Source organism: Pongo pygmaeus, chromosome 23 (assembly GCF_028885625.2).
Source record: "Pongo pygmaeus isolate AG05252 chromosome 23, NHGRI_mPonPyg2-v2.0_pri, whole genome shotgun sequence".
NCBI lineage: Eukaryota > Metazoa > Chordata > Mammalia > Primates > Hominidae > Pongo > Pongo pygmaeus.
Genome location: NC_085931.1, coordinates 47,205,285 through 47,223,514, shown reverse-complemented (window position 1 = coordinate 47,223,514; position 18,230 = coordinate 47,205,285). Strand labels below are relative to the sequence as shown.

At 48.5% G+C, this 18,230-nt stretch overlaps 1 protein-coding gene across 1 annotated transcript; it reads left to right on the top strand.

Annotated features, from left to right (window-relative positions):
* Positions 1-2,440: 2,440 nt before the first annotated feature.
* LOC129023427 (apolipoprotein L4) lies at positions 2,441-16,418 on the top strand. The gene is given in 5 exon segments (XM_054470124.2): positions 2,441-2,628; positions 5,308-5,370; positions 8,006-8,052; positions 11,921-12,047; positions 15,447-16,418. Coding segments are annotated over 4 exon segments (1,053 nt in total). The 5' UTR covers positions 2,441-2,628; positions 5,308-5,326; the 3' UTR covers positions 16,282-16,418.
* Positions 16,419-18,230: the final 1,812 nt, after the last annotated feature.

Below are 18,230 nucleotides of genomic sequence, written 5' to 3'. Positions count from 1 at the left end.
GCAGTCGGCTGGCATCCTGAAGGACCATGTGTTTTGCAAAAACAAGTTAGGGGCTGATGCAGGAGGGTGCAAGGGATGTGAAAGGAACCTGTGGGGATTCACGCAAGGGGACAAGTCAGTGTGGCCTCCTGGCCTTCCTTGTTCTTCCTCAAGGCTTTGATTAGCACTTCCTCAATGCACCTATTGCATGGGAAAGTTTGGGACAGAGGATCAGTCCATTATGCATTTCTACAAGGACAGCTCTTAGGTCACCTGAGATAGAATATTTATGTTTTAAAAGTACAGAGCTAAGCCAGCAGGCCTAAGTATTGTACTATCATTTGCTCTAACCAAGGGGAAAAATGGTCTTAGTCAAGACGATCAGGAAACGTAGTTTGAACAGCGTTATGACTTATGTATTTAAAGCAAAATTGTAAGAGTTCCTAACGTTCACAGGCAGATACCCTTACAGAACAAGTTTCCCTTGAAGATGTACGTTTATCTTATGAAAGAGTTTTAAGAAGGCCAGCTAACTACTAGGAAGCCATGTTTTGGCTTTCTAACTTATCTTAATTAAATTCCTGGCTTTAGAGTGGAGCCCTTTAAGGAACAGGGTCAGTAAATATTGAAAAGTTCAGCCCCCTAAAGTTCAATATTTACTATCATCCACAGAACTTTTCTTCTTGCAAAATGGAAACTTTGTATGCAGCAAGTCATATAGGCAAAAGTCCTTTGCCTATAGAGTAATTTCACCGTGACAATGCAAATTGGCCGCTTATCTTGACTGGTACGTAATGATAACAAGAGTGGAAGTGACCTTTCTGCCCACCTTGAGACAAATGCACATATGCCTACTTCCTCTACTTTCTGTTTATTTTTATCTTATAGAAAATGTAGATTAACTGTGCACAAGAAGAATGAATAATGGACTGTTCCTCTAACCCCCTTTCACATGGAACCTGTGGATTCAGGGAGGGCCAATCAAAGCCTCACAAAAATGTGACCACTCAGCTCATTACCTACGTGTCTTTTTTCCTTCCCTCCTTCCACTCCTCCCTGATTTTACACATTTAAATGTTGAAGCCCTCAAAACCTTCTGTGAATAATGAGTGAGCCCCAGATCTTCCTGTGACTTGCGTGTCTTTTTCCTGGGTGCATCCTCAACCTTGACAGAGTAAACTTCTAAACTGACTGAGACGTGTCTCAGAATCTCTTTGGTTTACAAGTCTTGGCTCCTCCCTGAGTTGCTGGATGAAAGCAACTTCCTCTCCCCTTGCCTCAGTTTCCTCATCTGCAAACTCAGATCATAATCCTGGCCCATTGAGGGGATGATTATAAAATTCAATCAAATGGAGAAGTATTTGCAAATGGAATGTATTGCAAAATGTATTGTGCAGTCCCTGTGTAATCACCTTTTTGTTTCTGCTTCAAAAGCTGGTGTGTGTGTGTGTATGGGTTGGGGGAGGTGGCCACGATGCCCCCAGTAATGTTTGCTTAGGATGAAATAGGCCCCCATGGAAGGGTCAGGTTGGCTTCTGAGGTTCAGCCGTCTTTGAGGCCCTTCTGCCTGGGGCAAAGCACAAAAGTCCAACAGCAATCTGGTTGCATGACTTCTTAGCCATAGAAGTGTGGCTGAGCAGTGGTCTCTAGTCCCTCCACCCTGTGTGCCTCGGGAGTGGAACACGGGTCAGTGGCCTCTGCTGGGGAGGATGCTGGGGGTTCTCTGACAGGAGGCAATGCCTGATTTTATCATTGAATGTTGAGCATGATTTTTCCAGGTGGTGGAAGCAGGTGCTCCTGGCAGAAGACCTCACATAAGCAAATATCTAGAAGCCACAAGGCATGGCCTTTAACAAGAGCAGGCCTGGTGCGGTGGCTCATGCCAAGGTGGGAGGATCACTTGAGGCCTGGAGTTCAGGAGTAGCCCAGTCAATATAGTGAGACACCATCTCTAATATAATTTTTTTAAAAAATTAGCTAGGTGGTTGGCTGATGCCTGTAGAACCAGCTACTCAGGAGGCTGAGGTGGAAGGATGGCTTGAGCCCAGAGGTTTGAAACTGCAGTGCACTACGACTGTGGCAGTGCACTTCAGCGTTGGCTACAGAGTGAGACCCTGTCTCCAAAACAAAACCAAAATAACCCCAACGGCATTACAATAAATATAAAATAAGCATCCACTTGGCATGTGTGGGAGACTGTGCAAATGCTGATGGTATGGGCAGGAGTAAGGCAGGCATCAGGGGAGTGTGGAAGCACTGGAGGACGGCGAGTAATCTGAAGGGTCCCACAGTATGTCAGTGGCAGGCCTTTCCTCCTGAAGACTAGAGCAGACCCCCAACCCTGAGGATGCGAGGCAGGTGGGTTGGATGAAAGAGACCTGGAGGTCTGGTCTCAGGCTGCTCCTCAAAGCGCAGCAGCAAGGAGGGTGGAGCTGGACTGCAGGTGGTGCTGGGGAGCAGCGTGTTTGCTGTGCTTGATCGCAAGCTGCTGGAAAGTTGTGACTTTCACTTTCCCTTTTGAATTCCTGGTTATATCTTGGGGGCTGGAGGACCTGTCTGGTTGTTATAGAGATGCGTAGCTGGAGGTGAGATCCACACAGCTCAGAACAGCTGGATCTTGCTCAGTCTCTGTCAGGGGAAGATTACTTGGTAAACTGGGGACAGTTGACCTGCCCCCATCTCCTTATTCTCACAATAGCTCTATGAGGGAAGGATCACTCAGCTTTTGTAGATAAGCTCGGAGAGGTTAGGTAACTGGTTCAGATCAGACAGGAAAGCAGTGGCAGAGCCTGGATTTGCACCCAGGCTTAAGTCTGATTGCTCCCTCCCTCCTGCTGGGCCCTTAAACTGTAGAGAGAGGCGGGGAAACAGCTCAGATGGGTTCACAAAGCTCCCTGGGCCCAGTTCAGTTTTAGACCGCTGAGACATGGCCAGGTGACCCCAGGAGGAAGGTTTGTGTTGGGGGTGCCCATCTCTTTGGGAAATTTGAAGGAATCAAAGAAGGTGGAGGAGGGGAGGTGACCCGGAGCCCGGTCTGTCCTTATGGCCTGGCCCCAACCAGGCTGGCCCCAGGGTGCTGCTGCTGAGGCCTGATGGGGCAAGAGATTTCTTTTGAGATACAAGGATCGTAGAGGTCATCTCACCCACCCTGAGTCTGAGCACCTACTTGTGCCAGGCCCGGTGGGGAAACTGAGGCCCTGGGAAGGGAGTGACTTGCGCAGGGTCCAGTGTCAGGAGGCTGAGCAGATAGATCATAGGACTCCACGTCTCTGATCCTCACCTCTGTCCCTCTGTTCAGCCCTCTGGGGTGATGGAGAAGAAACAGGCTGTGCTGTGTCCCTAATGGGAAACTGTAGGGAGACCCCCTGAAACTATTGCTACGGAATAAAAGATTGAAATGCTCCTGATTATTGTAAATACAAAATTGCATGCAGGATTGTGTAAAGACAATGCCAGGTTGGACTGCCAGAACGAGCCAACAGCGCGTGATGTGCTTCCCCCTGCAGAGAGCCTATGAATGGACTTGCAGTCAGGGAGGTTTCACATCACCAAGATTCCTATCCAGAAAAGCAGATGTTCATAGCTCTGGGAATGGAAGGCGACCCTTGTGGGGAGCCTATAAATGGACGCATGGGGGGCGCCTGTCCATATGGATAAGATAGGGCTATAAACGCCCTCATCTTGCCACGGCTCTTCTAGGCATCTTTAGGGTTAAGGCATACTCCCTTCTGAGAATTTCTGGTCTAACCGGTTGTCTAGCTTCAAGTCCTGTTTCCACGGATTGTTTGTAACCAGCTTTTGTTGCAATTGTTACTGCTGATTAATATCTTGCTAATCATAGGTTATGGAAAGATTGGGTTTCTGTTTTAAGGCTCTGTTAGAAATTACTGACGCACACACTATATTGTAAATTCTTATCTCTGTATACTGTACTTCTACATACAAATGTACTGTACTTCTACATACAAATGTTATGTTAAAGAATTACTTCATCCCCATGTGACCATCTCACCTCATAATCAAATGACCCTAAATCCCTCACTAACCTGCCCCTGCCCTCACTAAACTGAATAATAAATGCTGGTATATCCAGTGCATTGTTGGCCAGAAGGCGGTGACCCCCCTGGACCCAGGTTTCACTATCTTGTGTGTGTCTATTATTTCTTAACCTGCCGATCCGCCTAGGAGCAAAGAGAGAGCCCCGTTGCATTGGGGGCTGCTGGCCAGATCCCGCAATAGGAAACATGGCTGAGACAGGGGAGTGAGAAGGTCGCATTGCAGAATGGTGCCTGTGGCATGATGCCAGCTTTGTAATCATGAGATTCAAAAGCCACACTGTGGAATTGTGAATATAACTACAGGAGCAAGAGCTTAGATCTCTGTGTTTGTAGAAACAGAATCAAACCTGGACACTTCTGGATTACTAAAATCACACATTTTTGCTTCAATATCAGAGTCACAAGGGCAGATGTTGGCCTCCCCTCTGCTCTCCAAGAGCTGTGTGACTCTGGGCAAGTCACCTCTCCTCCCAGCCTAAGATTTTCCCCTCTCAGAAACCTGATAGAGCTGCCAAAAGTACATGAAATCAGGGGGGTAATTTCTGTGAAATCTGAGTCTTGGTCTTATTTTTATTTTTCTTTTCTTTTCTTTTTTTTTTTGAGATGGAGTCTTGCTCTGTCGCCCAGGCTGGAGTGCAGTGGCGCAATCTCTGCTCACTGCAAGCTCCACCTCCCAGGTTCACGCCATTCTCCTGCCTCAGCCTCCCGAGTAGCTGGGACTACAGGCGCCTACCACTACACCCGGCTAATTTTTGTATTTTTAGTAGAGACGGGGTTTCACCATGTTAGCCAGGATGGTTTCAATCTCCTGACCTCGTGATCTGCCCGCCTCGGCCTCCCAAAGTGCTGGAATTACAGACATGAGCCACCACGCCCGGCCTTATTTTTCTTCACCAAAAAGAGATGCCCATCAAGACAGAAAGCACTATAGCTGAAGCCTGTAATCCCAGTGCTGTGGGAGGCAGAGGTGGGAGGATCACTTGAGGCCAGGAGTTCAAGACAGCCTGGGAAACACAGGAGATGCTGTCTCTATGAAATCACAAATTAACAAATTAGCCCAGCATGGTGGCGTGCACCTGCAGTCCCAACTACTCAGAAGGTTGAAGGAGGAGGGTCACTCGAGCCCAGCAGATCTAGGCTGCAATGAGCTAGGATGGTGTCAAAGCCCTGCAGCCTGGGTGACAGAGCAAAACCCTTTATTAAAAATGAAATGAAAATGGTGATTTCTCAGGAGGATCACACTGTCTCAACCCCTCTTTTCCTGCCCAAGGAGGAGGCCCCGCAGCGACATGGAGGGAGCTGCTTTGCTGAGAGTCTTTGTCCTCTGCATCTGGTGAGCTTGGCTCGGAGCCCCGAGGCGGGAGGGAGGGCTCCGTTTCTGGGCTGCACAATTGGGCCTGGCTTGGGCTGGGCCTGGGGCCATGTGGGCTTTTTATAGGAACCAAAATCACTTCCTGGAATTGACCAACTGGTAGACTCGCCTAGAGAGGATGCATTGTGTCCTAGTTGAGGCTAACAGTCAGTATCCAGCCTCAACATTCAGCAGAGGCCCCAGATCAGGTTCTGAGCCAGGCCAACAATGACCAAGGAGGATGGGATCCTAGGTGCAGCTCCTCACAAGCGTCGGGCGAGTCCGAGGCCCCAGATCTCTGCCCTCCTGCTCCTCTGCTCTCTCCTGGTCCTCCCAGTTCTCCCGGCTCATGGTGTTGAGATGGCTGCCCTGGCCTAGGGGGTCACACAGTGAACAAAGCAGGAACAAGGGGAAGGGATGCCCCTCTCCTGTCACCCCCGTCCCTTACAGCAAGAAGCACCCAGACAGCTCTCTGCATACTCCCCTGGTGAATGCTGCCCAGGACTGGGTCCTCCTTTTACCCTTGCTGCATGGGGGCCCCAGAAGACAGACATCTGTGTGTCTGAACCCTGAGACAAAGGCAGGAAGGGGAAAGAGGGAGGCGAGTGGCTTTTGAGGAGGGAGCTTTTGTATGACAGCTGGAGGATGGAACCCCATCAGGGGGCCCGGGAACCACTGAGCTGTTAAAATAAAGTCTGCAAACAAAGACCAGCTGCTGGAAGTGGGTGTGCCAGGGAGTGTGCAGAGACACACGGTGAGAAAAGAAAAATGGTAATGCTTGGAGCTGTCCCTAACTGGGATGGGGCTGAAGTGGTATTGTTATTATTTATAGTATCATTATTAGTCATTTTCATCTTATTTGTACCCTCCCTCTATCTCTTCTCTCCACCTTTTCCTAACATTCTATCACCAGTTTTATGTCTTCCATTAGCAACTTTGTAGCTGTAAACAATTTACTTACAACTTTCTTATACCCTCAGTTGTAGCCAGTATTTAAGTTCCCTTTTTAAAAAGTGACAATATTAATCCTCCTTCTCCTTTGTTCAGTGCTTCACATCCCAACTGCTACCTTCATGCTTTAAAGTTGGTACTAATTGGTATTGGTAACAAGTATATTTAGTTCTGAAATTTACATGTTGTGTATATATTTTTTTGTCCTGAAAAAGAGACTACTGAGAGCCAGTAAGACTGAAAGAATGGGCAGCTTCATATACTGCTAGTTTGAGTGTGAATTGGTATAATTTGCATGCAGTGTGGCTCCAGGTATAAAACATTTTGAGATGTTGATAGCCTCTGACCTCGTCATTCTACTCCTACAAATATCTTAAGGAAATAATCTCAGATGTGGGCAGTTTTACATGAAGGAGGATGTTCTTTGTAGCATAATTTACACGAAGAATTAGAAACACCCTAAGGTCCATCAGTTAGGGGAGGACAGCAGAGGGGACAGGGCAGTGCCAGGAGGGCTCGGCAGCCACAGCAGGGGCTGGGCCAGCATCTGGCAGGATCCAGGTCTTTGTGGGACAAAAGATCTTAGAGAAGCAACGGGGACACAGGCTGTCCACTGCAGCACCAGTGAGTTCACCAAGACGAAGAGTTGAGCACAGAGTGTGAGACATGGATTTGCAATGAGGAGTCATTTACCATGAGCGTGTATATGTGACTCAATATTGTATATTTAAGGGAGTAGAGCACAGTCATTGAAGACAAGGGATTGAAGCAGAAGTCCTGGCTCTAGCAATAGAAAACACTGGCAAGTTCCCTAACTTTTGTGGATTCCTCTGTGTTCGAATGGGAAAGTGGTACCCATCTCCCGGGTTGTGTGTGATCATCGAATGAGACATACGTCAGAAGCCCTGCACATCACAGGCCCAGCGTGGCCACTCACGCCTGTAATCCCAGCACTTTGGGAGGCCGAGACGGGCGGATCATGAGGTCAGGAGATCGAGACCATCCTGGCTAACACGGTGAAACCCCTTCTCTACTGAAAATACAAAAAATTAGCCAGTTGTGGCGGCGGGCACCTGTAGTCCCAGCTGCTCGAGAGGCTGAGGCAAGAGAATGTCGTGAACCTGGGAGGCGGAGCTTGCAGTGAGCCGAGATTGCGCCACTGCACTCCACCTGGACGGCAGAGTGAGACTCCGTCTCAAAAAATATAAATAAAAAAAAATAAAAATAAAAATAAAAATAAAAAAAGAAGCCCTGCACATCACAGACACTCAATACAGACTGGCTATCATCAATTAGTTGTCACACATGTTTCCAGGCCCCAGTCATTGTCAGAACGTTCCTTCCCATCTCTATTTCTGTGTATAGACTCCATAGTTTCTGTAATTATCAGATGGCTGCCCCTCCTCTGATTATCTTCTCCTCATTCTCCAACAAGACAAGCGGACTTTTCCTTGGTGTGAGAGTGAGAGAAGAGGGAGCTGGAATGAGTTGAGTGTCTGTAAATAGCAGATGATGGGGACTTGGTGATAGAGAAAGAATCTGGGCTAGGTTGGTCTTGGTATTTGCTGCCACCTCAGAGGGATCTGCAGAGGCCCAGCTGCTCAAGCCTCCCTTTGCCCATAGGTGGCTCACATTCAATCCCACAATTCGTTTTCTCTTCCTCAAGGATGCAGCAAAACCATCCAGGCTGGACAGTGGCTGGACAGTTCCAAGGTAAGCCTCTCAGAGACCTGGCTGCTGGTAGGCTCGCCTCCTCTTCCCTGGCTGGTTCCTACCCACAGCTAGAATGGAGGGTGGTGTCTTCAAGGCTGAGTGAGCCCCATTGGAACCCAGATGGAAGTGGCTGATGAGGCTGCCCCGAGCCCCAAGAGAGGCAACGTGGAGTCCCCCGACCCAGGGGTCTGGGGGCGCATCTGCATCCTGACCTCTCCTCAGGGGGGCATGGCCCAGGTTCCCACTTCCTCCCTACCCTGGCACCCAGCAGATGACTCAAGTGGGGCAGGACAGCCTTGGGGAAATGGAAACAGCAGGGTTGGCTTTTGATGGGGAGAGCAGAGGCCAGGAGTAGCGGAGGGGTGGGAAAGGAGGTTGACCAGCAGCCCCGACCTCTCACCTCCCTCTCTGCTCCTGGCTGACTCTGGGGTGTTTCCAGCAGAGGCCGGTCCCCTCCCTCCAGCTCTTGCCCTGCACCAGCCCCTCTGCTCTGAGAGTGGTCCTGTGGGTAGAGTGACCCAGCTTCCCACTGAACTGGACCCCATTCTGGTCTTGGCCATGTCCCCTCTGTGTGACATAGAGCTCCTTACTCCTCCTTTCCTGTACCAGCGGGATAATATTTGCCCATGTTGTCATGAGGATCAAACATTACATGGGTACCTGGGCCAGCCAGTGCCTGCCACACAGTACGGCCTCCCTAAGGGCTGGTTCCCATCCCCTCTACCTGACCCCTGTTGATTCTAAGTGGAAGCCACCCCCTTCCCGAGCTGTGTTAGGGCACCCGCCATGCACTGCCTGTCACAAGTACCTCTTTACCTGGGCTGAGTCCAATCATCGAAAGTATCCCTTGTCAAAGAAACATCTGAGGCACAACAACATTTATCTGAATAAGAAGGAGCTCATAGAGAAAACCAAACTGGAGGAGGTTTTGTGTTATGATGAAAAACTGTGGAAGACAAGTGTTTATCGGGTGAATATGCAAGTGCAATAAGGACATTATTTGATTAGTTCCAGTGATAAAACTGCCTGTTTTGCTTTACCTTGTTGGAAAATTCCTGGTCATGTTGATGCCGGTGGGTTTAGGGAGGTCTCTGAATGCAGATGAGAACGGACCTTAGCCTTGCCCAGGTTTTTGACACCGAAGAGAGAAAAAAATTGAGTCAAAGCAAAAGCAAATCAGCTTTCACTGCAAAACAGAAGTGCAGGCTCAGGGGTGGGAGTGCAGGTGGACTCAGAAGAGCCAGTCGGGCCCAGTGGGGTTTGGGGTTTCTGTCTTTGTGGGTTTACTAAGTTAAGGGGCAGAGTAAGCATAAGGATTTATGGGAAGAGGCGGGGATTTCTTGGAACTGGGGGGCCACTCAGTTTTGTAGCAAGCATGGAACTGCTGTGGCGCGGGTGGGTGTGGGACAAGGAGGGTATGATTGAGTCTGGGGTGAAAGGTGGGTCAGACCCAGTGCTGAGTTAGATCTTACTGGTCTTAGCCAGACTGGCCACTTCCTGTTTGTCAGGGTCCTGTGGGCCCGTCCCTCCCCCTGTCCCTATAGCTGGTTTCAGCAGCTCCTTCTGTGTCCATTATGTGAACCTGCTGCCTGGAGTTCTTGTTTCTTCTGTGACTTCCCAGCATCCACATCTCAGCATGGCCCTCTGTCAGCTGGCTGCTCACGACTGGCCAAGGTTAAGTTGTGTTTGTGTCTAACAGAAGCGCCCATCTGATATGACCCCAGTCCAGTTTCATAGCTTGCAGTTTCACAGGGGTTACAGCTGTTCTGAAGGCCTGGTTGGTTTTGTTTGCTTAGGAATGTTTCGGGCCTGATTTTTATTTTAATTTTGCTTTTATATTCACCATCCCCACCCCATCAATAAAACACAAATTTAATGCTGGAGGTTCCCTCCATCCAACCCTGAGTTTCCTTCCTCCTTTTGGTGAAGAAGGAAAAAGAAAAAACAAGACAAGCCCTCGCCCAGCCAAGTCAGGACTGCGTTCATTTCCCTAAGCCCCATTTCCTCAGGACGGCTTCCTCACCTTACAGAGTTGCCATGGCAATCAAGTCAGCTCTGCTCAGGAGCCGCCCTGGACAGCAAACTGGGCTGTGCTGAGTCCTGTCCAAGACAAGGGGAGGGCAGGGAAGGTTAGAAGCTGAGAGCTCTCAGCCAACCCCGGAATCCTTAGGAAGGGCTGGGCTGGGGGCCCAAGGAAGAAACTCTCCCTCCGAAACAAGATGATCTGTGGTTTAATAATGGGGCCAGCTGGGTTCAGAGGTGCCAGTGGGGAGCCGTGTACCCTGAGACCAGCCTGCAGGGGACAGAGGCAACACGGAGGGGCCACAGGGGTCAGTGCTGAGGGTCCCACTCCCCTGCTCACCTAAAGAACCCCCTCCACTGCCTGTCTGAGAGCGCCCATGACCAGCAGGAGGAATCCTCTGTGCAAATAAAATGTTTAAAACCCCACAGGTATACTACAGGGGAGAATGCAGAAACCACAGGCATTTTTTAAATATATGGAGTCTTCAAAGTAATGGCAAGGGAATGCTGGCCTTGAGTCAAACCCTGAGCTTCCTGCTTGCTGGGTTGAGTGGTGTCTCTCCCTGTCTGGGTCTCAATTTCTCCTTCTGTGAAATGAGAATGAGGCCTTGCATGTATGAGCACAGCAGGAAACAATTTTACATCATGTCCCAGTGCATACATAAATACAAACTGGTTCCCAGCCCATTCTCTGGAGTTCCATAATTCCCAAATCCCTGCAAACCACACATTTTTGGGGCAACTCATCTGGGCAGTAATCCTGCTGTGTACTAAGATGCTTTGTAGTGATAATATGTATGCCATTTAAGGTGAATATTCATTGGTTTCCTGGTTGAAACATTTGTACCTTTGATTACAAGGTGGGGCCCAGTCCCTGCTGGGAGTGGTCAGTGATAAACCATATGCACCCTCTGTCCCTTCTAAAAGATTGAAAATGCTGCCATCCTAAACACATCTAGATCCCAGGAATTTACATAAGGGTGTATAGATATATTTCAAGTATCTTACAAAAGAATACTCACTCTTGCTGTGTTGAATACACTCTGATACTTTCAATGCTCTTTTCTTTTTAAAATGCTGCTCTTGACACAATGAACTATTGTCATAACCCACTGATGGGTCAAAACTCAGATTTTGAAGACACTGGTGTAAAGTGTTTGACAATAGGCACATGGCAGAAGGAAGTGATCACTGGAATATTTCCCGTACATGGGGAGAAAACATGGTGGAAAGCTCACTTTCTGGTGATTCTCAGCTGAAATAGATCGGTTGCTCCACAAAGCACTGTGGCACTTCCCTGGTGAATCACTCTTCTTGGGATGCCTTAGTAAAATGCCACAAGCTGGGTGGCTTCAACAACTGATGTATTTTCTCACAGTTCTGGAGGCAAGAAATCCAAGGTGAAGGTGCCAGCAGGGTTGTTCCTGGCTTGCAGAGGCTGCCTCAGGGCTGTGTCCTCACATGGCCTTTCCAGTGTGGGGTATGTGTGTGTGTGTGTGTGTGTGTGTGTGTGTGTGAGAGAGAGAGAGAGAGAGAGAGATCATCTGTCTCTTTTTTTTCTTTTAATTGGACACCAGTCCTATAGGAGTAGGTCCTTACTTTTATGACTCTCTTTAAATTAATGACTTCCTTAAAGGCTCAGTCTCCAAATATGGTCACTGGGGTTTAGAGCCTCAGTATTTGAATTTGGGGGGCACACAATTCAGTCTATAGCACTGGTGCCTCCATCAAAAATACCCCATGTGACAGCTGGTTCAGGAGGATTAACATCGAACCACCTTATACTCAATGCCATTTATGTGGTAGCAAACTTTCTTCCAATCTTATCCTTTTTGTTTCCAACTAGAAAAGAAACTCTTCACTGAAGAAGTCATCAAATACTTCCAGAAGAAAGTTAGCCCAGTGCATCTGAAAATCCTGCTGACTAGCAATGAAGCCTGGAAGACATTCGTGCGTGTGGCTGAATTGCCCAGGTAACCTCCATGGGGTTGCCTCCATGGAGCACCCCGGTGATGCCACCCAGATCTCCCCTGGGCTAGTTTTCTCTGGCAGGCACACCTCCTCCAGGCAGCCCCCTCTGCTGGGCTTGAGGATGTCCATCTCAGCAGTCCAGGAGGAATATTTCCTCCAAGTGCTTCGCTGGCAGTGAGTGGCCTCAGGCTGAGGGGAGAGGAAGCCCACAAGGGCAGGGTCAGTTCTGCCATCTACTGGTGATAGGAGCTTTGCAAGCTACTTGACTACTTTCTGCTTTCCTTTCTTCATCCATTGAGCTTTATTGTGAGAAAAATAAGCTAATGCATGTAAAGTATCTAGCATAATGACTGACACATAGTAGGTGCTCAGTTAATGTTACCTTTTACAAAACTTGCTGGGAAGAGACCAGGGCCAAAAGTCCTTTTCTTAGAGATGGAAGCCAAGCAGGACTTTCTTTGGGAAAAGTCAGAAAAATCTTGACCTGATCAATGTGTGTTCCTGGAGATGCTGTCTGGGGCCCTTTTCTTCCACCTCTGAGGAACTGCACAAACACAGCAGAATCCTTCTGCTGACCCAGGACACAGAGAGGCTGGAATGGAGTTGGACAGAGCTGGGGTGGATCCTGGCTCTGTCCCTGCACAGCTCTGGGGCTGTTGTTTTATGTCTTGGAGACTGGGACCTGCCATCTGTTCAATGCTATTAGTAATTCAATCAGATGGGAGTGTGGTGAAGGCCTTAGAATGAACTCCAGGTCAAAGGTGGGGAACCAAATAGCATGATGCCACCCAAAGACCCAGAGAGACATTGCCAGGGGCAGAGCCAGGGGTCAGGATGGGGCAGGGGTGGGCCTAGATTGGAGGAGCAGCAGGAAGGGTGGGGCATCAAGGCCGGGAGGAGGGTGAGAGGAGGGAGACACTGAGAGCATGAAATGTAACGTGGTCATGGACTTGCAGAGGACCTGTGAGTGGGAGAGGGATTTTTCTTCCCTCCCTGATTTGATCCCATCACTGATGGGAATAGTGGGCCATGGGTGACTATTTCCCCGACACCATGCCTGGGAAATGGGGAGTTCTGGGCTGCCATTTGAAACCTTCCTCTGTTCTACATAGAGTAGAGGCAGTGTTTCCTCAGGCCACCTTCCAGAGTGGGGACGAGTGGCTTCAATTGGTGTAATTTGAAGGGTTCTCGGGAGACTCACAAGTCCCCAACCAAAGAGAAAAACACTATCTCTACCATCTTGTCCAAATGTAGGTCTTTTCAGCATTAGTGATTTATAGAGATGATTTTCAAAGTCCTCATGAGTCCTCAAGAGCTTCCATGAAATTGTGTAGGGCCTTGACCTGTATACACATGAAGCTGTCACCTGCTAAGGCATTAGTTTGGCTGGTGACATGTGAGAGTGAGACCCTGAAGTTTGGAGGTGCCAGGTCAGGAGGCAGTAAGGTGGCTTGAGAGTTCATGTGCAGCCAGGACTAATAGCCAGGTCTTCCACTTTTCAGTCATAGGTGGCAGTGGCTGCACCCAGTGGCCTTTAGTCAGAAAGTCAAAGGGCATGAGGCATTGGAAGAGAGAACATGCCAGGCAAATTGATGTCTTCTAGTCTGAGGTTGTGTTTGAATTCTTAAGGACTCAGATTTAGATGAACTGCAACGTTTGAGTGCACCCTTACTTCTGACACCAGTTGCAAACTTGAGGGGCTTTCTTAAGCCCCCCTCAGGTTGGATAATTCACTACAAGGACTCATGTAACTCACTGATAACTGTTATTGCACGATTGTGGTTTATCACAGGGAAAGAACACAGATTAAGGAAGAGACACACAGGGCAGAGTCTAGGAGGGTTTCAGCTGTGAATTTTCATTGTCCTCAGGACGCTGCGTTCTCCTGTGTCAAAGTGGGACAAAACACATGGGGTGTTGCCAACCAGGGAAGCTCACCCAGTTAAGGAAAAATTCCTGTGAATCACATTAAATCAGGAAGGAAGCCTTTATTCAGGATTGTTGTTACAGGGGAGGGAGACTGAGCCCAGCTCTGAATACAGTAAAGAGAGAGGGGGAGTCACAGCCAACACCAGGGTAAGGGGTGGCAGATGGAACAGGACTGATAGGAGGCACCAGAGTGGGGGGTTTCTGCTAAACTGGCCTAACAGGATGCTCCATAAAGGCAGGTCAGACAGTCACTCATCAAATGAATGGGTGAAGACTGTGATCAGAGAGCAAGTGTGCTCAGACAGCAAGCCAGGGGGATCCTCTCTAAATTGACTTTGGGGGATTCTTGCTGAGCTGGGGCGGTGCAGGCCCAGCAAGCATGGGATGGGCATAGAAGGCCAAGGTCAACGTCTAGAGGAGAAGAGGCTCAGAACCGTTCAACTGGAGTTTGGCCAAGGAGTAAGTCTTTCTCAACTCATGACAATGCAGAGCTCTTCCTAGGGCTGGATCACAAGCTGCCATCATGGCTGACTTGGAGTCTCCAGCCCTTCCCCAAGGTCTAGCCCCTTTAGTCCTCAGTTCCTCTGGAGGGCAGATGAGACACCTAATAGCCCTAAACCCCCATCACCCATCACATTGCTATACTGGCCTGTAGCCAAACCACCAGGGAAACAAAGACGTTCCTACCAGGCAGGACATTCCAGGGCCCCAGAGATCCCTTTCCAGGGGCCAAGGACAAAGGGATGTGCTCTCTTCTAATAAAGTTAATTCATCACTATTCTATGATCCTCTGAATGAAGGTCTTTTTGCTCTGAATCCACTTCTCTTTGTTTTTCTACAAAGTTTCCCCTCTCCACACACTCTGGTAGTGATGGCATTGACCTCCTTTGCATGAGGAGCCATCTTTATCAAACACATAGCCACTAAAGAGCATCTGAAGATGACTTTAACTTATTTTTTCCCAAACTGAATAAGTACTGTGGCATATGTATGTTGTACAAAACATATTTAACCTTGAATAGAATTATTATTATTATTATTTTTTGAGATGGAGTCTCGCTCTGTTGCCTAGGCTGGAGTGCAGTGGCACGATCTCGGCTCACTGCAAGCTCCACCTCCCAGATTCACGCCATTCTCCTGCCTCAGCCTCCCAAGTAGCTGGGACTACAGGCACTCACCACCACACCTGGCTAATTTTTTGTATTATTAGTAGAGACGGGGTTTCACTGTGTTAGCTAGGATGGTCTCGATCTCCTGACCTTGTGATCCGCCCATCTCGGCCTCCCAAAGTGCTGGGATTACAGGCGTGAGCCACCGCGCCCGGCCTTGAAAATAATTATTTACCTTTTAGAACTTTATTTCCATTTGACTTATAGTAACAGCTCTGTGATTTATGCAGAATAGATCTTGTTGAGCTCATTTTACAGATAAGTAAGCTGCCTTTCTTAATCATCTGTCCTTTATTGGTACAGAGATGAGGCAGATGCTCTCTATGAAGCTCTGAAGAATCTTACACCATATGTGGCTATCGAGGACAAAGACATGCAGCAAAAAGACCAGCAGTTTAGGGAGTGGTTTTTGAAACAGTTTCCTCAAATCAGATGGAAGATTCAGGAGTCCATAGAAAGGCTTCGTGTCATTGCAAATGAGATTGAAGAGGTCCACAGAGGCTGCGTCATCGCCAAAGTGGTGTCTGGCTCCACTGGCATCCTGTCTGTCATTGGCGTTGTGTTGGCACCATTTACAGCAGGGCTGAGCCTGAGCATTACAGCAGCTGGGGTAGGGCTGGGAATAGCATCTGCTACAGCTGGGATCGCCTCCGGCATTGTGGAGAACACATACACAAGGTCAGCAGAACTCAAAGCCAGCAGGCTGACTGCAACCAGCACTGACCAATTGGAGGCACTAAGGGACATTATGCGTGACATCACACCCAGTGTGCTTTCTTTTGCACTTGATTTTGACGAAGCCACAAAAATGATTGCGAATGATGTCCGTACACTCAGGACTAAAGCCACTGTTGGACGCCCTTTGATTGCTTCGTGATACGTACCTATAAATATTGTTGAGACACTGAGAACACCCGGAGCCCCCACCCGGATAGTGAGAAAAGTAGCCCAGAACCTGGGCAAGGCCACTTCAGGTATCCTCGTTGTGCTGGATGTAGTCAACCTTGTGCAAGACTCACTGGACTTGCACAAGGGGGCAAAATCCAAGTCTGCTGAGTCGCTGAGGCAGTGGGCTCAGGAGCTGGAGGAGAATCTAAATGAGCTCACCCATATCCATCAGAGTCTAAAAGCACGCTAGGCCCAATTGTTGCGGGAAGTCAGGGACCCCAAACAGAGGGACCGGCTGAAGCCATGGCAGAAGAACGTGGATTGTAAAGGATTCATGGACATTTATTAGTTCCCCAAATTAATACTTTTATAGTTTCCTATGCCTGTCTTTACTGCAATCTCTAAACACAAATTGTGAAGATTTCGTGGACACTTATCACTTCCCCAATCAATACCCTTGTGATTTCCTATGCCTGTCTTTACTTTAATCTCTTAATCCTGTCAGCTGAGGAGGATGTATGTTGCCTCAGGACACTGTGATAATTGCGTTAACTGCACAAATTGTAGAGCATGTGTGTTTGAACAATATGAAATCTGGGCACCTTGAAAAAAGAACAGGATAACAGCAATTGTTCAAGGAATAAGAGAGATAACCTTAAACTCTGACCGCCGGTGAGCCGGGCGGAACGGAACCATATTTCTCTTCTTTCAAAAGCAAATGGGAGAAATATCGCTGAATTCTTTTTCTCAGCGAGGAACATCCTTGAGAAAGAGAATGCACCCCTGAGGGTGGGTCTATAAATGGCCCCCTTGGGTGTGGCTGTCTTCTATGGTCGAGACTGTAGGGATGAAATAAACCCTAGTCTCCCATAGCGCTTCCAGGCTTATTAGGAAGAGGAAATTCCCGCCTAATAAATTTTGGTCCGACCGGTTACTCTCAAAACCCTGTCTCCTGATAAGATGTTATCAATGACAATGGTGCCCGAAACTTCATTAGCAATTTTAATTTCGCCCCGGTCCTGTGGTCCTGTGATCTCGCCCTGCCTCCATTTGCCTTGTGATATTCTATTACCTTGTGAAGTACGTGATCTTTGTGACCCACATCCTATTCGTACACTCCCTCCCCTTTTGAAAGTCCCTAATAAAAACTTGCTGGTTTTGCGGCTTGTGAGGCATCACGGAACCTACCGACATGTGATGTCTCCCCTGGACGCCCAGCTTTAAAATTTCTCTCTTTTGTACTCTGTCCCTTTATTTCTCAAACCAGCCGACACTTAGGGAAAATAGAAAAGAACCTACGTGACCATCGGGGCAGGTTCCCCGATAACCAATGACCCCAGAGCAGTGCAGCCACCAGGGAAGGTGAGCCAGACACAGGCCGGGACAAAACGCAGACATTTTTTAGGGGAATAAAGAGGGCGAGGTAAAGTTTATGGAACTCAGTGTTAGGAACTTCGGCATCTGTAGCTGAGCACAGCAGGGGAGGGGTTACTCAAGATGGCAAGTGTGCCAAGGAGAAGGCAGAAATGCTGGAGCCTGGAATAAGGGAGGAAAGGGGACTGGAGAGTGTGGGGAATGGAAAGAAGCAGTTTACTCTAGACTAAAGAATATATTGGGGGAGGAAGAGAGGGAGGCACGCAGGAATCAGCAATGAGAAGACCAGGAAAAGAAAGAGCTGAAAATGGAGAAAGCCACAGTTAGAACTGTTGGATACAGGAGAAGAAACAGCGGTTCCACTACAGACCCGCCCCCTGGTTTGATGTCCTTCCAAGAATGGAATCTTTCCCTGGTGATGGTCTCTCGCCCTGTCTTACCAGCATCCACTCTCCCTTGTCCTCCTGGGGGTGTATCTGAGTCAGCCAGTGGCTTCTTGATGATGGTGGTGGTGGTTGTAGTGTGACAGGTCCCCTTTAGGTTATTTAAGGGTGTATGTCCCCTGCTTGAACCCTGAAGGCCAGGTAATGAGCCATTTCCATGGTGCCCAGCTGAGGACCAGGTGTCTCTGAGAACCCAAACATCCTGGAGAGTATCTGAGAACCAACCAAGTAAAAGTCTCATTGCTCATATATAGTAGACAAAGAGCCAGAAAATTAACTGAAAAGCAGTTTAGAGATTGGGGGAGGCCGGATCTCTCGAGCTGTCTTGCTGAGTGCCCTGTGTGTAAGTCCTAATAAACTTCGCTACTCGCCAAGCTGGACT